Source organism: Neophocaena asiaeorientalis, unplaced genomic scaffold (genome assembly GCF_003031525.2).
Source record: "Neophocaena asiaeorientalis asiaeorientalis breed wild unplaced genomic scaffold, Neophocaena_asiaeorientalis_V1.1 scaffold348, whole genome shotgun sequence".
NCBI lineage: Eukaryota > Metazoa > Chordata > Mammalia > Artiodactyla > Phocoenidae > Neophocaena > Neophocaena asiaeorientalis.
The window spans coordinates 2,475,085-2,497,900 of NW_020172672.1; the positions used below are offsets into that span (position 1 = coordinate 2,475,085).

The window sequence follows — 22,816 nt, forward strand, 5'->3', positions numbered from 1 at the left end:
TCTTGACGAGCTTCTGTTTCCATTATAGCATGGGAGTAGTAGTATGTACCAGACAGGATTGTGATGGTGACTGAAACTGAAGGATGCATGCACGCATGCCTAGCACAGTGCCTGGCACGTAACAGATGCTTAATAGATGACGGCTACGGGGACTTCCCTGGTGGCGCACTGGTTGGGAATCCGCCTGCCAATGCAGGGGACACGGGTTCGATCCCTGGTCCGGGAAGATCCCACATGCCGGAGCAACTAAGCTCGTGGGCCACAGCTACTGAGCCTACATGCCACAACTACTGAAGCCCGTGCACCTAGAGCCCATGCTCTGCAACAAGAGAGGCCACCACAATGAGAAGCCTGCGCACTGCAATGAAGAGTAGCCCCTGCTCGGCGCAACTAGAGAAAGCCTGTGTGCAGCAGCGAAGACCCAACGCAGCCAAAAATAAATAAATTTCAAAAATAAATAAATAAATAAAATATTAAAAAAAAATAGATGATGGCTATGTGTAAATCTAACTCCTACTCCGGTAGGAACTATGGCGGGAATGTGTGCAAGAGGGGAGGAGAAAGGACTCAGCAAAGGAGGCTGTGGGGGAATATGGGAAGCAAGGGAGCAATAGAGGGGTCACACCTTGCTCGCCTCCCCTGCACTGTAGCCACTTAAGAGCAAGTTTCAGCTCTTAAGTGCAGGGGAGGCAAGCAAGGTGTGAACCAACAGTCTTTGGTATGGATGTTTCCTACCTGGGCCCACAGGGCTGGATGAACAAGTAACCCATCAGGCTTCCTCTGAAGGGCAGCTGAGCTCCAGCAGAACCAAGGACCTTTGGGTCCTGAGGTCTATGCCTGCTTCCAGCTTCTCAGGATGTAAGGCGGTCCAGAAAACACTTAGAAACTGCTGAGTTGGGACTTCCCTGGTGGTGCAGTGGTTAAGAAACCACCTGCCAATGTAGGGGACATGGGTTCGAGCCCTGGTCCAGGAAGATCCCACATGCCACGGAGCAACTGAGCCCGTGCGCCGCAACTACTGAGCCCGCGTGCCACAACTACTGAAGCCCACATGCCTAGAGCCTGAGCTCTGCAACAAGAGAAGCTACCACCATGAGAAGCCCGCGCACTGCAATGAAGTGTAGCCTCCGCTTGCCGCAAGTAGAGAAAGCCCGTGTGCAGCAACGAAGACCCAACACAGCGAACAATAAATAAGTAAATAAATAAATGAGAAACTGCTGGGTTCTAGGCAGACATGTCTCTGGCCTGAGGTTGTGCAAGCAAATAAGCCTCAGTTAGACGGTGTCTGTTCTCTGCTACTTTCCATCCTCTGCCCCAGGATTCTCTGACCCGTTCTTTGAACTGAACTAGTAGGGAAAGAACTTCGGATTCTCTCACAAGTTAGACCAGTTCAGAGTCTGAGAGCAGAGAGCAAGGATGTTCCAGGAAGAGAAGATAAATGCTGTGATCAGCTGGGTTCCCCGGGGAGCTTCACAAGCAAGAAAGTTGACTGGTGCTCTGGGGAAAGGAGGCTGTGGAGGAAGGCAAGGCCCCTGCAAGAGGGAGAAGCTGCTAAGCTGGCAGCCTCACGCCTGCTCTGCCTGTCCTCTTGTGTCTTATGCTGGTGCCAGTTTCCTGAGCTGCCTTCCTCATGTCGGATGAAGAAAGCCCCTGGCTTGATCAGGTGTCCTGGGAATAAAAGCACTAGCAGCCATGTCCCCTGGAGCCTCCTTTTAATCCCGCCTTACGGGCATGCCTCTGCCATAATGCCTGGAGTCCTCCCATGACCCTCTCTCCAAATTGGTGCTCCATGAACAGCCAGTGCTTTCTGCTCAGTAAACCCTTCCGAAGCCTTTCCTGCATCTCTCCTCCCAGGTTCCCCCACTGCTCTCTTTGAAGACATAATGGGCAGAGGTGATCTTTTTTTTTTAAATAAAATCACAGTTGATGAGGGTATTCTAAAAAAAGATAATTTCTTCCCTAAGAGGAACTCTGATGCCTGTTATTACACATTCTTCACCCTGATACACACACACACACACACACACACACACACATTTATTTTTCACAAGATTCAGGTTGTACTGCACAAACATTCACAACTTTTTCCACCAATATTTTACACTAAAAACATTTTTCAGTGTCATTATTTTTCTACAGTGTGATTTAATGTCCGTGTCGTGTTCCATTATACCAATGCCCTGTTATTTATTTAACCAGTCTCCTACTGATAGACCTTTATCTCCAATACTTTGCTGATACACACAGTGCTGCTATAGAGAGGCCACAAAGGTGCTCTTTCTGCTACACGTGTGCCTGTTAACTAACTTATCCCCAAACATATCTGGTTACGTGGTATTTGCCCTGTTGGCACGGAAAGATGGCAGGAGAGGCAATAGGAACAGGAGAGTTGTTGCTGGGGTCACAGAAGGATGGAGGGAGAGGTGATCAGAACAGGAGAGGTATTTTTTAAAGTCTAAAAAGAGAACAAGATGGCATTTTGGCTTCTGAGATTTTTCCCCCATCCTGGCTCAGAATTCCTGCCAATGGGCATGACATGTGTCCTTGGCCAGAGCTAACAAGGTAAAGATACTATCAGGCAATGGGTTTCTTCTGAATGTTTCTGGGTATATACTCATTGTCATATTCCAGATGGCCCAACTGGCCCTTCCAAAGTCCCACTTCTAACCCAAGAAAGGGTGTTAATGAAGACAAACAGTAATCCTGTCCTACCTTCTTCCTACTACTCCACTTCTCTCTCTGTATATACCGCAATGAAGTCGATAAGAGTTGGGCCCCGTGGATGGGATAACTTGTAAGTATGCCGCTGTAGCACCCAAGTCTGCTCCTTCCCTCATGAACAGGAGCATGTGACAGGCACCAAAAGGCTGAGCTGACCTCAGGCTTTGGCATTACCACTCTCTTGAGCAGATTTCGATATCCCTTAAAGGACTGTCAACATAAGCTTTTAGCTTATAAGAGTTTTAGACTGGTTTTTCACTTGAGCTCTTTCAAATGCCACTTTCACAGCCAAGTAGTGGCCAACAGAGGGTGAATAAGAAGAATATAAACTCCTTGAAGATATCAATATCTTTTGAATGCTCTCCATTTCCTTACAAAGCCCCGGCACAGGCCGTGATGAATGAATCCTCATCGAATAAGTTTACAAAGAGCCTGTACCCAGGATTGTGTGGTGGTGGTGAGAGGGATGCAGGAGCCCTTGAATGCTGGGGACATCCATGTGAAGAATTCGAAGGGCGGGAAACAAAGGGCAGCTTGGGAATTGTGTAAAGGGACCTCCAAGAATAATGTTGCTAAAACAAAACAAAAGAAACACTTCGCAATGTTTATTTGAATCCAGTGTAAGCATGTGCTAGATTGGAAAAACAGAAGGTCAGAAATTAATGTGAATGGAATCAGAGGAGATTTAGCCCATGAGATAAAGGCAGATGATCCCTGGCCATGGGAACAGCATCAGCAGTGATGGGGGAACTCTATCTAGGCGCCAGGCAGGGCAAGAATGATGTGAATGAAGATACTGCCACTTGAAGGGTGCTGGCTTCCTGAGTCAGCAGGAAGTTGTCATAGCTTCCCAGTGCCTTAGACTTGGAAAAGACCTTCAGGGATCAGTGAGTCCAGGTCTCTTTACCCACCAGCTCTGCTGGAGGGGAACCAGTGTGGGCTTGGGCTTAGACAGTCCTGGCTCTTTCCCTAAAACTCAAATGGCCTTAGCAAATCACTTAACTTCTTTAAGCCTCAGATCTTGGAAGCAGGACTAATAAGACCTATTTTCCCAGAGCACCTGTCAAGGTCAAGTGAGTCATGAAACGCTATATAAATGTTTGGTATTGCTACTTACTGAGCATACAATATGTGTAAACCAGTATGATGTAGTTTTGCTGTGTGAGGGTTTACAGATGCCCTACAGATGCTTGTCTGGAAAGCAAAGAAGGTATGTGTCATAGATAGCCTCCATGATGGGCAAGAGCTGAGTCTATGGCTGTGAAAAATGATTTTATTCATTGGGAAACAAAAGGGCCCACCTGATGACTGTACCTGTAGACCTGGCCTCATTAGAAAAAGACCACCCTACATGTTCCGTGAAAGTGTTACCATTAGGGAGGGTTGTACTATAATTCACAGGTATTAGAAAGATGGTAACTTCTCAGCAAGTTAGAAATAGAGGGAAATTACCTCATCTTGAGCAGCTACCAAAAAATCTAAAGGTAACATCGTACTAAATGGTGAGAGACGGAATGCTGTCCACAACCCTTCATAGCAGCATCATTCATAATAACCAAACACTGGAAATGGCCCAGATGTCCTTCAACAGATGAAGGGTCGAACAAACTCTGGTATGCCCATACCATAGAATACTACTCAGCAATGAAAAGGAATGAACTATTGATACTCGTAACAGCTTGGATGCATCTCAAGGGGATTATCTCAAGATTATGCTAAGTGAAACACTTAATACTATATGATTCCATTTATGTAACACTTTGAAATGACAAAATTTTAGTAATGGAGAACAGATTAGTGGTTGTCAGGGGTGAAAAAGGAGGTGGGGATACAGGAGAGACATGGATGTAGTTATGAAAGGGCAACAGGATCCCTCCTGTGATGGAACTGTTCTGTAACTTAACTTTGGGGGTAGACACAGGAAACCACGTACGTGATAAATGGTATAGAATTAACACACACACACACACACAAATGAGTACAAGTGAAGCTGGAAAACCTGAATAAGATCTGCAGATTGTATCAGTGTCAATATGGTAGTCAATATATTATACTATAATTTTATAAGATGTTATCATTGGGGGAACTGGATAAAGGGTGCAAGGGATCTCTGTATTATTTTTTACAACTGTATGTGAATCTAATATTATCTCAATAAAAATTTCAATTAAAAAATAATACTGTTGGTGTTAGTCTGGCCAGCAGCAGCTAAGATGGATGTTGTTTCAGGAAGAAACCAGAGATGTGTCATGTCAGCCCTATTAGGATCACAGCCGACTCTCAATGGAATTGGAGATGCAGGTGGTTTTAGGACTTAAAAAAGAGAAGCCTTGGTGGAAACTTTGCACTTGGTTTTGTTTGTTTGTTTTTGTCTTTGAATGCAGAGACATAAGAGGGGTAGAGGGTCCCGGAGAGTTGTATAGGAAGCTTCCAAATGAGATGTATACAGATAAAGTATACAAATAAAATGAGCACAGTTTGGTACCAACAGAGTCCCACAGTTGCACCTGGCAAGAAGCAGAACTCAAGCCTCAAAGCTGTCTAATGAAGGAACTGAATTAAAATTCATTATAGGCAGTTGAACGTTCTAAGACAGCACTGTGGGTAATGCTTAAGATCACGGTCTCAGGTGACAGATGGCTTAGAATCAAATCCCGGCCCTGATGCATATTAGCTTTGTGACCTTTGGCAAGTGACTGAACTTCCTTGGGCCTTAGTTTCCCCATCTAGAAAATGGGCAAAACACTAGAACCTACCTCATAGGCTGTTGTCCAGATTAAATGGGTTAATGCTTAGAACACTCCCTGGCCAATTCATGCTTGATCAAGGTTACCTGCTCTTACTCTTACTACCGTTCCGGGAGGATAGATGAATACTGCCTGTGGTGCATGGCTAGATTCTCCTGAGCTCATCATGAAGCATCTCAGCGTTCTACCCTGTTTCTTCATTTCCTTGGCCTGGGCTCCTATTCACCAGTCAGAAGTCTCTAATCACCAAGAAGGAAAGAACCCAAAATGTCACATGTTGACTGTCGGAGAACAGCTGTTTGCCTACGTGTGCAGATCTCCTGGCTCTAGGGCATGGCTTTCTGGGACCTGTTTGCCCTTGTGGGTAATCCTGGGGCCTCCCATGGTTATCCTGGGCTCTCATGGTTTAACCAATAGATGTTCCTGAAGAAACATACATCGAAAATGGTAGAATGTAAAGTACTAGCTCAGGTGAGACGGCCCACCTGCAGGTGCTCACTGGGGACTTTTTAAAAATGTGGATTACAGGGACTTCCCTGGCGGTCCGGTGGATGAGACTCCACGCTTCCAATGCAGGGAGCGCAGGTTCGATCCCTGGTCGGGGAACTAAGATCCCACATGCTGTGCAGCTCAGCCAAAAAAAAAAAACAGACTTAAGAAAAAAAATGTGGATTACAGAGTTCCAGAATCTCCATGTTAACTAATGATGATCAGTTAGCATGGATGATTTAATGAGAAACACTGTGGGGTTCTCATCAGATGTCAGTGAAACCCTGACTTTTCTCAGCCCGCTCACAAGCCTTCAAGGTAGGGAGCAGCCATAATTACCTTCATTTTTACCCACTTCAAAACTGAAACTCTGAGAGGCGAGCTGTCTTAACCCAAGGATGCCAGGTGAATGCTAGTGCTGGGGACATTGTCTTGTATCAACTAACTCAGAGGCACTGAAACTGGCCAGCGACTTCTCCATAAAAATATTTCCGCCTTCTCTCGAAGGCTCTTTCACACCCTATAGAGTCAGGAACAAGGCCTATTCATTTTCCTGCCACAGCTGGCTTTTAGAGCTCCTAGCTTTCCCAGATTATTAGGACTCCAGAGGAGCCCAGCAACTTTGGGTCTGTCTGCCACCCCATCCAGAAAGCTGTCGGTGAAATATCGGCGGTGGTACCCAATCATCCACTCGTGATGAGCGAAGGGCTGAGAGCAGGCAGGAGGCAGCATTCATGTCTGCAGTTTAGGGATGTAGACGGGTGGGAGGAGGATACAACCAACTGTTGACTCAGAGGCTGTCTAATCTATAAGTGAAAAGAAAATAGTCCCAGAACCCTACCCCATTCTTTCCCTAAGCCCCCTTTTCTGGCTGCAAAGCTGCTTTTATCATGTTCTCTGCATATACCCACCCACCCCCGACAGGAAAACACACCTTTGAGCACACTTTTGAAAGGAAAACTGGTAAGTAAAACCAAGCATCAAACCTAAGTGTGGGAAACATTTGTGGCAAGTGTGAGTTTATGTACATCCGAGACCATGAAAGGAAAAATGAGAAATCGGGGATGGGCTCTGCCCTCGCTGCACAGGTTTGGGGGCGGAGCATTTTTGCTGATCTCTGAATCAGCTCATGTCCACGGAGCATTTGCTGTGGGCCCAGCACTGCATCCAGCATTGTGGTGCACTTTCTCACTTCATCCTCAGAACAGACCGGTGAGTTCGATAGAGTTGCTGTCTTTATTTCAGAGACGAGGAAACGAGTCTTAGAGAGGGCCAGTCACTTTCTAAGGCCGCATAACTGGCCAGGGGCAGTCAGGATTAGAACCCAGGTCTGCCTTACCCCTAAGTTCTTCATCTCCCTTAGAAAGTAGACATCTCTTTGTGCAAACTGGGGTTTGCCCATCTCCTTCCAGCTGTCTTCTTTGCCCTCCCCACAACCCAGTGAAATAAAAGCAAGCCAAACATAGATTATTTCTGAAATGAAGATTCCTAGGCGTTTGGGAGGGCCCAAGGCTCTAAGTAAACAGCCACTGTCAAGGGGAAAGATCTGTGTGTTATGTGGCAAAGGCCACTCAGACAGTCACACACCCTGACCTAGTAATTGTAACCCTGGGATTATAGGTTATATTTAACATAAACAAAACCTCCATGAGTATATTTATTATAAAGTTACTTCAGTATCTAAAATGTAGAGGCAACATAAATGTCCAGAAAGAAACAAAAAGAGAGAAATCAAGAAAAGAAAGTTGTTTTCAGAACTCTGAGTGTAAGCATTTGTGTGCAAAGAGAGGAAAATCAGTACTTTTATGGAAAGGTAAAATTGGGTGGGTCATAGCAGTCCTGGATATGAAGCCTAATTAGTAAAAATACCCACCATTTCACTGCACACACTACATTCCCATTGCTCTGCCACAGAAAGACCCTCTGTCATTTTGCAATATATACAAACATCAAATCACCATGTTGTACACCCGAAACGAACATCATGTTATGTCAACTTTACCTCAATTTTTAAAAATCTTTTTTCAATTTCTTTTTTCTTTTTTTCTTTTCTTTGGCCACACCACACAGCATGCAGGATCTTAGTTCCCCGACCAGGGATTGAACCTGCGCCCCCTGCAGTGGAAGTGCAGATTCTTAACCACTGGACCGCTAGGGAAGTCCCTACCTCAATTTTTAAAAAAAGAATCAAGATGCTAAAAAAAGAAAGAACTTCTAAATTACCCTCCAAAATATATCTGACCTATTCTTGAAAATTGGCTTTAAATTAAGCTGTAGTTTCCTGCACTGTGTGTAGGATTCAAAATGGAAATTTCCTCTGGTTAACATAACACGTTGCTGGGGAAACCACATTCGACCAGTGATTTCCTAAAGAACTAGCATTTATGAGAATCAGTTTTTGTGCCCAGCGCTGTGTGGGGCATATAACATACAGTAATTACTTCATTTTATCATCACAAGAGTCTCTACAACATAGGTATTATTATCTTCATTTAACACATGAGAAGAAGGAGACCGAGGGAGATGAAGTAACCTGCCCAAGGGCCCGGGCTAGTGCATGGCAGAGCTTGGATTCCAGCCTGGGACCGTATCTCCAGATCCAGCACTGATGCAGCCAGAACACCCCAGAACTAGCACAATCCCATGTGCCTATTCAGTGTGGTTAGGACCTATACCAGTTGTTAAATAGCCTGAATGTCACCTCTATCCTGATCCAAGCTCTTTCCACTTGACTCCTATGCCAATGCCCCTTGAAATCAATTTGAAAATGGGTCAAAAAATTTGGTTTGGGAAAATTTCCCCCAGGAATGTAATAGCCAATTCCTGGGCCCACTTCCCAAAGAAATGACCAGCAAGGTGTATTCGTTTCCTAAGGCCACCATCATAAAGCACCACAAACTGCATGGCTTAAAATAACAGAGAAACACTGTCTCACAGTTCTGGAGGTTAGGAGCCCAAGATGAAGGTGTTGGTAGGGTTGGTTCCTTCCGAGAGCTGTGAGGGAGAATCTGTTCCAGGCCTCTCTCCTAGCTTCTGGTAGCCTCTGTCATTCCTTGGCTTGTAGGTGGCCATCTTCTCCCTGTGTCTCTTCACATCGTCTTTTCTGTGTGTGTCTGACTCTGTGTCCAAATTTCTCCTTTTTATACGGACACCAGTCGTACTGAATTAGGGTCCACCCTACTGACCTCATTTTGACTTGATCACCCCTATGAAGACCCTCTGTCCATATGGGATCACATTCTGTTGAAGATTAGGACTCCAACATACCTTTTTGGGAGGACACGATTCACCTCCAAACAGGGAGCAGCCTCATGAAGCAGGTTCCCCCTCCTCACCCCTGACCCCAGATGGGTCTCTCCTTCCCTCCCATCCAGCCCATGCTTCCCTCCCGTCCAGCAGGTAAGGGCAAATGGTAGTGAATCGGCTGTCAGAAGAAAACCAATGGCTACGTGAACTTGGCCTTCCTCCCCCCATCCAGTTTCCTTTCATCTCATGCCAACAAGTGGCGTTTTGCCCGGGCTGTCACCGTGCCCTGCATGCACCAGGAAAAACAGGAACAAAACAGGTGGCAGAGCCAGGAGAGCCTGACGTGTTTTAGCCTGAGGTCTCAGTGTGGTTGCCTTGGGGAACATCAAACTTATGATTTCCTCTGTCTCTGTGTGTGAGTGCTTGGGGCTGTTTAAGTTTCTGATTCTCTTTCTCCTACTGAAGAGTCCTCTGCGGAGCTAAGAAAGCCTGCCAAGCTCTTTCCATAAAATCACACCCTAACCACCCAAGGTTGGCAATGGAAGAGGAATCTCCACGTGGGAGGAGCGATTGAGGACTTACCGCCCCAATTTTGTCCTCCAAATTTACCTTTCTCTTGTAAGTTGCACTGGCCACTACTGCTGCCACCACGGTAGGCTCAGGGAAGGCAGTTTCCCTTCTAGCGCTCCTTTCCAAGTATGAATGGAAGCTTGTCCTAATTCTCCACAGCTTGGTTGATTCCAGGATGCAGCATTTATTCAAACTTGTCAGAAGACCCAGAGACCAGAAAGTTCATAATATTTCTCTGAAAAGAGCTTCTAGATATGGTGGTCTGGGAGCCCGGGCCCATCTCCACATGTCTACTTTGGACATGTCTCCCCACCGGGCATCTGCTGCTTAATAACTGCATCTTGGAAGCCAAATATATACTCAGAGCCAAGGCCATGGACAAGAACAAGCTCCCTTTCCATCTAGCCTGAGGCCTGCCTTCCCAAGTCCACTGTCTCCTAAGCTGGGACTGGCCAACAGCGGCGGTGCTTACGCCCTGCAGGGAAGATCCTGCCCCAGGGCCTTGGCTTGGGAAGACCACATCCGAACATAACCCAGTCTCTGTGCCAGAACAAATCTCCACATGGCAGGACTGTCTTAGACAAGCCCTTCAATCGCTGCCGCCCCCCATTTCTGATTGTCGTCTGCAGTAGAAGATGCCTTTTACCAAAAGTAAGAGAACAGAAGTCCTATTGAAGAGGAACCAGTGAAACAATTTCATCCTTCTATTAAGTGGCAAACATTTATATTCACAGGCTGTTAGGTATGGTAGAGATTACTCAATGAAGTGTGGGCCCCTCGTTTTTACTGAGGCCCCGAAAGGGAAAGTGATTTTCCTAATGTTGGCTAGTGGCTGATTCCCAGCCCAGTACTCTTTAGAATAGTGATCTGTGCCGTATAGTAGAGCACAGAGACTCGTATTTTAAACCTTATTTCAAACGGAGACCAGGTTGCTACAATGTGGAAGAAAACTCATGGATCATCAGTGGATCCAAAATGGCAATCTCGGATCTCCTGGGATGACGGGATCTAAGCACGTGAGTGTAACAGCAGAGGGGACATACTTCAGGGGTTCCCTAATGCTAGTCAGTTCTGACTCCTGGGTGCCGCTTGAATGAATCCCTTTCTCCTGCCTTTCTGCCTCAGCTTGAGTCAACCGAGTCACCATTATTTTATCATCCAAATCCACTCTTGCCCTAAGAATAAAGTCCCAGATCCTCAACATGAACCAGAAGGGTCTGTGTGTCCTGGTTTCATCTTGCTTCTCTAGCTTTATTCCCTTTTACCCTTCCCTTCAGTCTCTGCTCCAGCTGGGCTTGGCTACTCAAACCTCCTCAAATAAGCCATAATCTCTCTTTCTTTCTATCTTCCTTCCTTCCTTCCTTCCTTCCTTCCTTCCTTCCTTCCTTCCTTCCTTCCTTCTCTTCCTTTCTTTCTTTCTTTTCTCTCTTTCCTTCCTTCCTTCCTTCCTCCTTTCTCTTTCTTTCTTTCTTTCCTTCTTCCTTCCTTCCTCCATCCTTCCCTCCCTCCCCACCCCGCCCCCCACCAGGGGACATTTGGCGATATCTGGAGACACTGTTTTGCTTGTCACAATTGGCGTCTAGTGCGTAGAACACAAGGATGTTGCTAAACATCCTACGATGCACAGGACGTCCCCCCCAGCAAACAATTACCCAGCTTGAAATATTTATGGTGCTGAGGTTGAGAAACACACATCCTCTGGAACCCAGCTTAAACACCGCTTCTTCCAAGAAGCCTCCCATGATACTTGATCTTGGTTTAGGGCCCTCCCCCCCTCAGCAGGCTCCCACTCATCACTTCTCCTTCACAGCTCTTGGCACACGGGGGTATTTGAGATAATGCACCATCTGCCCTCCCCAGCAGTCCGTCAGCTCCAGGACGGGGCAGGGTGTTTGGTTCACCACCTCATCCCAGTGCCCTGTACAGTGCTCTGTGCAGTTAGTTTTTGTTTTGTTGACCCTGGGACACAAAGGAAGGCTGTTTACACAGGTGCCCTGTCTTTTACGAGGGGTGACGTGGTTTCTAAAGCCTTCACATGTAGACCCACAGGTACCCACGGGCAAGAGCACAGTCTTGGGAGCCAGGCAGAAGTGGGAGGATATCGTAATTCTGCCACCTCCTAGTTGAGTGACCTCCAGCAGGTTACTTACTTTCTCCGGAACTGGGTTTCATCGTCAGTAAAAGAAGCATAACGGAGAACCTGTTTCATAGATTTACTGTGAAGATGAAAAGACATAGTATATGTAAGGTACTGAGGTAAGGTAAGGTATCCTCTGACACAAGGTAAGGGATTAACGACAGAGAGGAAGAAAGGGCAATGGGACAAAATGACCTAGTCTCAGGGTCTCCTGCAGCCCCCAGGCCCTGGGTAGCAGGCAGAGAAACGTGGAAGAGACATCAAGAGACTGCTGGTCAACCTCTCCTTCTTGACTTCTTCAACTCTAAAATGTGCCTACAGACATCCCATTTTACTTATCCCATGGGCTTGTTATATGTACCCCAGATAACTCCCCACCCAAACAAGAGAGGTACCTAAAAATCACCTGCAGGTAGGGCTGAGTGCAGCCCAGACTGTCTCTTGCCTCCTCCACCCTGGGCCTTCTTAAGAGCTCTGGCCTGCCACCCCTTGTTTCTTATCTGGATTCCCCCTCTCGGTGCAGACTTTTGGGAAGGCAGCCCATCTGGACCCGAGCTAACTCCAGTTTTCTCCATCTCCCTGGGCTCTGCCTCTGGTGCCAATAGGGCCTCCACACCCTGTAACCTGCCGGGCCCCACCTCCCCTGCGGTCTGAACCCGGGTCCACAACCAGGTCTCACAGTTCACACCAGATCTGCAGGGGAATTCCAGACATTTTCACTGAATGAGTCCTGGAAATCGACTGCTATCCTTCTTTTGCCCAAGGTGGGGGGATGGTGTGTTAGCAGGAGGACTTTCCCGTTTCCAGGCCTTTTTGCTTCCCCCCCACCCCAGTTTTAGACATTCAAAAACTGTTTTTTAAAACAAACAAAGATCCATTTCCTAGACTGCTCAGGTCAGCAAACAGAAGTGTCTGAGGATGGAGGGCTGGACAGGAAGAGGGCTCTCAGCTGAGAACAGAGGACACGAGATGGCCTGTGGAAGCTTGGACAGGAAACCCTTCAGTTCTGGGGGCAGCTGTTGGAGCCAAGTCTCACACAGGTAGCAGCCAGTGAGGTTCCCAGGCGGGAACCTCATGACAGAAGCCCTCCCTGTCCGCAGAGCTGTGAAAGCACCGAGGCAAACTCCAGCAGCAATGGGGTAGGGCAAGGGGGCAGGGGGGTCTCCACCCCACAGCTGAGGGAAGAGAGGGCAGGGAGCTGGTGGCATCAGCTTGGCAGGGTGCACCCCTAATGTGCCAGCAGGTCTGCGTGTCTCTGAGACCACAGCCACCCGCGCCCATGCCCACGGGGTTAGCAGTCCGCTGCTTCTGTCGGCTTGTTTGGCTTCCTGCCCTGTAGCGAGTGGAACGTGATGGGTCAATTTCCAGATCTGGGCTGATTCCCTGCCACTTCCTGGTTGTCCTAGCGCCAACTCAGCCTGCAAAAGGATGTTTTTTGTTTGGGGTTTTTTTGGGGTTTTTTTGGTCTAAAATGCCCGATGAAAGATCTGGTCTCTTAATCAGCAGTTCACATCCCTGGGAAGTTATTTAAGGAATCAAAACAGCAGAAGGTAGACCCCTGAAGATTAAAATCAGTGACTTGACTCTATCCCGAGGATGACTCTTCCAATGTGGGAGAAACCTGAGTGCAAAGGAGCAGCGCATCAGCCTCCTCCCACGTCCCACGTCCCACCAACCAGGTCTTGGCAGGAAGCAACAGTTTGACCCGCTAAGTCTGTTTTCATTCACTTTGAAGAAGCAGACAGGTGCCCTTCCGCCACCTCACCCCACCCCCTTTTAAAAAACTCCTCCAGTGTGTTTGACACCCCTCTTTGCCTTTAGTCAACGCCTACTGAATGCTTGAGGGATGGAATGGAGGCCGAGGTAGCTCAGCAGGGCTGGGATTAAGGTGAGGCGAGTGAGGCCCCTAGGGCACAGTATGTAAGGAGGTGCTCACTCAAGGGTACAAGATTCCTCACACTCGCCCTAGCCCTGGCCCTGTGACTGATCGCTGGTGAGAGAAAGCTTCAAGGGGGAGACGGTTTACTCAGAGATAACTGACTCTGGAATAGGAAGGAGCCCCATAGCTGGTCACTAGCCCATCAGAGGCCCCTGCTCCCAGGGACTGCAGAGACAAACGTGTGGAAGAGAACTTGAGGAAATTCAGAGGCAGTTGTCACCACAGGATTGCAGGGGCTGCAAAGAATTATAATTACATGAAGTAACAGTGTGGGTGTTTACTATGTGCCAAGCCCTGTGTCAAATACTGTGCCATCATTTTATATAATCCCTTCAACAGCTCAGTGAGGAACTTGGGCTCTGGAGCTGGACAGTTTTGATTTAAATCTCAGCCTTGCCTCTTTCATGTTGTGTGTCCTTGGGAAGTTACTTAAACCTCTCTGGGCCTCAGCTTCCTCATCTGTAAAATGGGAACAATACTTGGACCTTCGTTATGGTATCCCAAAGATTCTATCAGGTGAGACAAGTAAAGCAACGAAGCAAGCATCCGGCACAAGGGAAGCATTTGACAAATATTGGCCAAGGTTAGTATTGTCATTGCCTCTTGTGGCTTGTCCCTACAGTAGCCACAACAAAAGTGTCACAGACTGATGGCTTAAACAATAGATATGTTCTGTCTTATGGTTCTGGAGGCTAGGAGTCCAAGATCAAGGTGTTGGTAGGGTTGGTTCCTTCCGAGAGCTGTGCTTCTCTCCTAGCTTCAGGTAGCCCCAGGCATTCCTTGGCTTGTAGGTGGCCATCTTTTCCCTGTGTCTCTTCACGTCGTCTTTCCTGTGTGTCTGTCTTGGTGTCCAAACGTCTCATTTGTCCTAGTCTCTTTGGGCTGCTGTAACAAAAGTATTGCACAGTGGGTGGCTCAAACAACAGCCATTTATTTCTCATAGTTCTAGGGGCTGGGAAGTCCAAGATCAAGACACCGCAGATTCAGTGTCTGGTGAGGGCCCACTTCCTGGTTCATAGATGGCTGCTGTCTCTCTGTGTCCTCACATAGCAGAAGGGGTGAGGGAGCTCTCTGGGGTCTCTTTTAAAAGAGCACTAATCCCAGTCATAAGGGCCCCACCCTCAATACCTAGTCACCTCCCAAAGACCTCACCTCCAAATACCGTCACTCTGGGAATTAGTTTTCAACATGTGAATGTTCGGGGGGACACAAACATTCAGTCTATTGTACCCTTTTTATAAGGACACTGGTAAGATTGGATTAGAACCCACTCTAATGACCTCTTTTTAACTTGATTACCTTTGTAAAGACCCTATTTCCAAAGAAGGTCACATTCTAAAGCACTGGGGGTTAGGACTCAGTGAGGGGGGCGGGGGGCACAATTCAATCCATATTACAAGGTCAGGTAACTTGCTCAAGGTCACACAGCTTGTTGAAGATGAAACTGGATCCTAGAACCCAGGATTATTTGATGAGAAACTCCATGGCGTAAACCCCACCGTAAAGCCCCAGCACTCGTAAACCTTCTCTGGTCAGAGAGGAAAAACCAAAGGGAGACATTCAGAGCCTGCTGCTGTTGTGTTGATGGCACTTTCCCTTCTTTCTCCCTTCCTCTGTAGCCTGCCTGCTCCAGGCTGAGCTGGTGAACTATGAACGAGTCAAAGAGTACTGCCTCAAAGTCCTGAAGAAAGAAGGGGAGAATTTCAAGGCCCTTTACCGGTCCGGTGTGGCCTTCTACCACCTTGGAGACTATGACAAAGCACTCTACTACCTGAAAGAAGCAAGGACCCGACAGCCAACAGGTAAGGAAGCAATTGCTCTTTCCTTACCACCAGCCCCCTGGGGCAGCTCCCAGGCCGTCTCATTGCCGTGGTCAGAGTTCCTGGCTGGCAGGGCCAGGCAGGGAGGGAAATGGCAAATGAAGGGTCAGGTGTGTGCTAGGTCCTGGAACAAGGAGAACACATAGTCCATGCCTTTGCCTGGGGTCTGGGTTCCAGGGAGCCTGGGCATCTCTTCTTTTCAAGTGGAATATGGAATTCTTCATTTTTCCAACCGAGAATCCAGCCCTCTTTACTTATTCAATGAGTACATATTGTATTCTTACTATGTGCCAAGATTTGTGCTGGGTGCCGAGGATGGAGATGAGAAGACGTGGTCCCCACTTGTGAGGAGCTCACATTCTGGTTGATGAGACAGAATACAAATGGATAATCTGGGAGCTAAGCCCAACATCCTCCAGGAAGCATGCTTCAGCTCCTTCGGTCAGAACCCAGTCCTTAGAGCAGGTGTTATCTGTACCATTTGCTTAAATCACATCCACTAGCCCCGCCATTCATTCATGCCACAGATATATATTGAGCAGGTACAATGGGCCAGGAACTCTTCTAGGTGCTGGGTAAATAGCAGGGAACAAAAAAAAGTTGCTACCTTCAAGGACTTTATGTTATAATGGAAGGAGATGGACAATAAACAAACAGACAAATTGATAACGTAATATTTAGCAGTAGTAAGTGCTATGAAGGAAATAAAGCAGAGTCAGAGGATCAAGATTAAAGGGGGTGCTATTTCAGACCAGGTGGTCAGGAACACCCTCTCTGAGGAGCTATCATTTATTTATTTTTTTTTAATAAATTTATTTATTTATTTTTGGCTGAGTTGGGTCTTTGTTGCTGCGCAGGGGCTTTCTCTAGTTGCGGTGAGCGGGCGCTACTCTTCGTTGCGGTGCGCGGGCTTCTCATTGCGGTGGCTTCTCTTGCTGTGGAGCACGGGCTCTAGGCGCTTGGGCTTCAGTAGTTGCCGCTCGCAGGCTCTGTAATTGTGGCGCACGGGCTTAGTTGCTCCACGGCACGTGGGATCTTCCTGGACCAGGGATCAAACCCGTGTCCCCTTCATCGGCAGGCGGACTCTCAACCACTGCGCCACCAGGGAATACTTGAGAAGGTATCATTTAAACCATGACTTTGACTTGCTGTTGCCATGGTTGTTCATATGGCTGATTTTATCTTTTAACGCAATTCTCCTTCCAAGGAGTCTTGTTAGGATGAATTTGCAAATACCCAACATGCTTTTTTCTTTATTTTTTTAAAGAACACTAATATCTTTATTTTTATGTGTTGTTGATTTGTTTTCTGTATATAAATCGTGTTCCCCCAGCTCTACTATAAGCCACTTGAGGACCAAGAATGGGACTCATTCAACAGAATTCTCTTGAGCACCTGCTATCTGCCAGCACTGTTCTGGGTGCCCTGCCAGGCATTCTGGAATATTATACAGCATTCATTTGTACTTGTGGAAGTAAACATCTCAGGCAGCCTAATTCATATTTCGGTGTGTGCAGGGCTAAACAGTTGTTCTAGGTCCTTCCGCACTCACTAATTTAAGGGCTGGAACTGGGGGGAAATTCCCCAGTTTGTGGTGAGGTGGTTGCCTAACCTTTCTGGTAAGAACGAGATAAGACAATGAAGCAAATTTCTTCTAAACTCTCCAACTGAAAAACATTACAGGGGCTTCCCTGGTGGCACAGTGGTTAAGAATCCGCCTGCCAATGCAGGGGACACGGGTTCAAGCCCTGGTCCAGGAAGATCCCACATGCCGTGGAGCAACTAAGCCCGTGCGCCACAACTACTGAGCCTGCGCTCTAGAGCCCGCGAGCCACAACTACTGAGCCCACGTGCCACAACTACTGAAGCTCGCGCGCCTACAGCCCACGCTCCCAACAAGAGGAGCCACCGCAATGAGAAGCCCGCGCACCGCAACGAAGAGTAGCCCCCGCTCGCCACAATTAAAGAAAGCCTGCGTGTAGCAACAAAGACCCAACACAGCCAAAAATAAATAAAATTATTTAAAAAAAAAACATTACAATCAACTAATATTTATCGATCATTTGGATTAAGCCCTTTTAGACATATCTACTTTGGTCCTCACAGCAATTTTATAAGGAAGATATGATCCCCGGGAGAGGCAGCCTTTGGATTCAGATGCGGCAACTATGTGTGTCTCCTTGGGCATCTGACTTAATCTCTCCGGGGCCCAGTTTTAACTTTGGTCACAGTGAGGATGATGAAACATACCTTACAGGATTATAATGAGGGTTCAGTGAGACGATGAAGGTTAAAATCATGGCATAAAGTAGGCACTCAAAAACGGAGGTTGTTTCTTGCAGACGAGACAGGAGGCTCAGAGAAACTTCTAATTGCCTGAGGTTAAACTCCAACTAACTGTGCTGACTCAGGACCACTGGGGTTTGCTGCTCCACAGAAATAAGGGGAGAAACTCCCCTGCCTCTCCTCTCCTTGCCATCTGTGCTCTGGGTCACAGGGACCTGTCCACGTGGAGACGCGGAGCAGTGAAAGAGAGGAAGCACATCCTGGTTGCCCTCTCAGCCACGCTGGACCTTGGCTGAGTGCGTCTGGCTTGTCCATGGTCTGCAGATACAGCTTTGGTCTGATTCTCCACAGACCCAAGAGTTCCCCTCACCAGCTGTTCCCTAAGGTGTGTTTCTCTCCTCACAGACACCAACGTGATTCGATATATCCAGCTGACGGAGATGAAGCTCAGCAGATGCTCCCAGAGAGAGAAGGAAGCCATGTAACTAGAACACCTTTCTAGAGCCGAGCCTAACCTGGGACATCCAGGCACCCACTGGTGGAGAGCCCTTCCCAGGGTTCTGTTCCTTTCTCCCCACTTCCTCCTCCTATTGCCCCTCAACTCTTTGTCTACTCCCAGTGTGAAAAGAAGGAGACGGGCAGATTTGGAATCTGGTGGGTTGCCCTGACAAGGGACATCCTCTTTCCAGTAGGGCAGCCGCTGAGAGGGACCTAACTTCAGCGGGAACTGCTGGAGAGGACTGTCACAGGTTGGGAATGCCATTGCAGCTTTGACTTGGGCCAGTGCTTCCGGCAGAGGCAGAGCCTGGCAGATGCACCATCCCAAAGGCGTCAGGCACGGAGCCCACGGGCTGGACCCCTCCACAGCTGCCTGACAGACTGCAGCATCTCAAGGCAACTGTGACAAATCCAGGGATGAGACAGACACCAGAAGCGTTGGTTAAGCCAACAGAGTCTGAGAGTCTGTGCACTGGATTTCTGCACACAAACCCGCTCCCCACCCCCAAAACCTCAGGCCCTGCCTCCCTCCCTCACTCGTTGTCCTGGTTTGTGCTTTCTCCTCTCCCACTTGGGGATCTGAGACTCTGCCAGGATTCACATGCCATCGAAGCCCACTCTCAGTGCCCTCTGGTGACCACACATACCATTCTCCCAGACTCCCCGCCAGCAGGCAGCCGTGACAGCAGAAGGGCAGGGTAGAGTGGGCCAGGGGCTGACCACATAGGGACGGGGAGAGGGAGAGATGATATCTAGGGGAAAGAGCATGGTATAGACTGGGAGACTGAGCAGCGGAGGAATTAAGTGTAAATAAAAATAAGTTAACGGGCAGCAGTTCCTGTCATTTCTGTTGAAAGCGGCCCACTCCCTCACTTGTACTCCCTCCCGCAACCCTCAATCAGAGCTGCTTGCAGCCAGGTAGGATGGGGCTTCCCCCAAAGCAATGGGCCATTTGCACAGTGGTGTACAATGCTGGCTGCGCCTTTGTGCTTTCAGATGAAATTACCTGGACTCAATATCTAGCACATAGAATGTGTTCAACAAGTATTTGTTGAATGACTAAATGATGACTGCAGACTGGCTCTCCTGCCTTAAACTAATTTTATCCCAGCCTAGTCTCCTGATACCTATGCCCTTTTTGCGATGCCAGGTTGCTTCAGTCAAATAAGAGACGCTTACTGAGGGCTTCTTGTTTGCCTGTCGTTGTGCAGTTTGCCCTGGGACATAGGATGTAGTCCCAGTCTTCAAGGAGTTGGAAGAGTTGAGAAATAGTCATAGGAGATTATTACCAATGATACCTTTAATTTATATGATGCTTTAAAATTTTCAAAGCACTTTCATGTATTTTTTGTGTGATCCGTGAGACAATATTGTACAAATTAAAATATATACAGATGCAATAATATTAATAGTGAGCATTTATTAAATGCACTGTCCTCAGATCTTTACATGTATAATCTCATTTCTTTCATGCAATTACCCTACTATTCCCATCTGATGGATAAGAAAACTGAAAAAGAGAAAACTAGCCCAATGTTGCATGGCCTTAAGTGGCATAGCTAGGATTTGAACCGAGTCTGTCTGACTCCAGAGCTTCAGCTGCTAACTACTCCGTAGTTAGTTGCTGCCCTAAAACGTATAATATTGGGTAGTTACAACCATTCAAAAGCAGGACAGTATGTGTGACAAACCTTGACTACGTCAATGATGGTACGTGGGCTGCCTTTCATATTTAGCCCAAGGTGAAAAATTGTCCCTAACACTTGACTCCCTAGTGGCGGAAAAGGCAGCTGAGACCCAGCAGTTATTTCTGTGTATTGTTTATTCTCCTTGCTGACGGGCCAGCATGTATCCAAACAATCCACCTAGCATTCCTCACCCCATCCCCAGCTTTGGGGAAGAGTCACAGTTACAGGTAGAGACTGAAAGGAAACACACAGTTAATTCTGGCTTATTTGTTTAATCAGAGGCTCCAACACTGCAGGATCCAATCACTTCTGAGGGGCCCAGAAGGCGGCAGCACAGTTTATATTCACATAGCTCCTCAAAGGCTTCCAACGGGGGCTGCAAGAAGGTGCTAGAAATATCCAGGGGCACCCAGTTGGTTGCCTATAGCTCACCCTCTGGAGAAGGGAAAAAGGGAAAAACGCTGATACTGCTGCCACATCCTCCCCCACCCCTACCATGTCCTCCTCTCTGCCCTCTTCCCCCAAAATGATTTCACATGACCCCAACTCAAATCCACCCCGCAGCACACATAGTACAGGCAAACGTGCAAAACTCCCCTCTTCCTTAGGCTCCAGCCCAGAAAGTTTGTGAGTTGGCAGACTGCTTGTTAGGATCTGAAGGATGAAGATGAGGTCAGAGGTGGTGTGCAGAACCAGTTCAATCCGGAAGGGTCTTCCTTTGGTCTTCGTGCCATGAAGAAGGACTCAGAGTAACTATTCGCAACGTGGAACAGGAGAGGGGTCTTGCCTCACCGAGTGAGTTGGGGCAGAGCTGAACAGATGGGGATGATAAGATTGCTGCCATCCTTCCAAAGAAAACGGTTGAAAACCAGAACTAGGTGAGGACAACCTCATGGGACCTCATAGAACAAGCGACCAGGTCTTCTGCTTGTCTGGTAACGTAGGTACGCGTGCTGGGAACTCCATTCACTGTGACCCAAAGTTAAATGATCCCAAAGAGAAAAGCTGCCTGGGACTTGTTTGAGATGGTGGGACTGAACTTCCTGTGCGTTTGTCCAGAGACTTCAGAGAGCTGGTAGGCAACATCAGCTCTGTTCCCCTTAACAAACCATCAGCTTCCTTCTCCTCGTCCCTCCCCCAAACAGGGACTGTTATTTAATTATACGTTTTGTTTGCAGATATCACTGCTGAGCTATACTTGGAGCGCTCATCCTGGATCTGACCTGCTTTGCCATCTCCCGCTTGGACTTTTGTGATAGACTCTTTGGGGAAAAAATATTATACTTTTATTGTAATTATTATGAAAGCCTCACATGTGTATTGTAGAAATATTAGGGGGAAAAAAAGATAAATTCCGCCCCATAATCCTACTACCGGAGACAGATATTGTTATCCTTATGGATGTATCTTTTGGTTGTTTTTGGTATAAATGTACACATGCACATGCATTTTTTTAAACAAAGATTGGATCATACTGTACATACTCTTTAATAACTCACTTTTCAAAATGTGTATTTATATTGTAGAATACGTAATGCATACACAGGTACAAAATTCAAGAATTACAAAAAGATTTGGAGTCAGAAGTAACTCTCTTTCCTGCCCTGTCTGCCAGCCTCTAGTTTCTCTCCAGCTACTTGTATACCCTTTCAGAGACAGTTACGCATTTTCAAATGTATGTATCTATTTTGTCACAAATGGTAGCACATGGGACACGCTTTTTGCACCTTCTGCTACTTCACCCACTATAACACGAACGTAACATTTTTTGCTGGTCTCCCAAACTGTTTCGACAGCATCCTCATTATGTGGGTGGACCCTCATTTGGTAACCAATCTTCCAATAGTGATTATCTCATGCGTTCCCAGTCTTTATTGTAAATAATATTGCAACAGACATTCTTGTAGCTAAATTTCGCACATATCTAGGACTATTTCCTGAGGATAAAATCTGAGAAGGATGTCGTTTGGCTATCTTTAAGAATTTTGATATATTTTACCAACTGCCCTCCAGAGAGTTTGTACCAAAGCACTCTTCTATTTGCAGGCTTGAGAGTGCCCTGTTCCCTGCACCCTCACTACAGGTGGGTATTATCACTTACCAAATCTTTACCAATTTGAGAGGAAAATAATAGTATATCAATGTTATATGAACTCACAATTCTTTATTAGTGAAGAGCATCTTCATATGCTTATTGACCATTTGTACCTCCTTCTTTGTGATTTTTCTATTTATTTGATATTGGTATGTTTATTATCAATATGTAATTTTATTAAGAGTATTATTTTGGGCAAGAAACACTGCCAAGTATGCTTTCCAAGTGCTTTGTTTTCAAATTTTGTTTATGGTGCTTTTTGACATACATAAATTCTTAATTCTGCAATTAATTTGTTCCTCTGTTGCCAGCTTCTTCTGCCTACGGTTCACCTTTTCATTTCTAGCAGAGTGGCCCTTCTAAAACACAATCTGATTATGTCACTCCACAGCTTAGAAATCTTTAGTGGCTGCTCATCACTTTTAGAATAAAGGCCAAACTCAGCATAACACACAAGGTCTTTCATGTGATTTCTCCCACTGACACCTCCTGGTCCTCTTCCCAAGGTTCCCTACATTCTACTGCTGCCTAGCTTCTTGTGATTCCCCAAACCCATTGTTCTGGGGTCTCTGGGCCTTTC

At 46.9% G+C, this 22,816-nt stretch overlaps 1 protein-coding gene across 1 annotated transcript in view; it reads left to right on the forward strand.

Annotated features, from left to right (window-relative positions):
• TTC9 (tetratricopeptide repeat domain 9) overlaps nucleotides 1–22,347 on the forward strand; it is a 40,987-nt gene extending 18,640 nt beyond the window's left edge. Inside the window, 2 exon segments of the mRNA XM_024739647.1 lie at nucleotides 15,469–15,651; nucleotides 18,361–22,347. Coding sequence (XP_024595415.1) covers nucleotides 15,469–15,651; nucleotides 18,361–18,440 — 263 coding nt within the window. The 3' untranslated portion in view covers nucleotides 18,441–22,347.
• The last annotated feature ends 469 nt before the right edge of the window (nucleotides 22,348–22,816 follow it).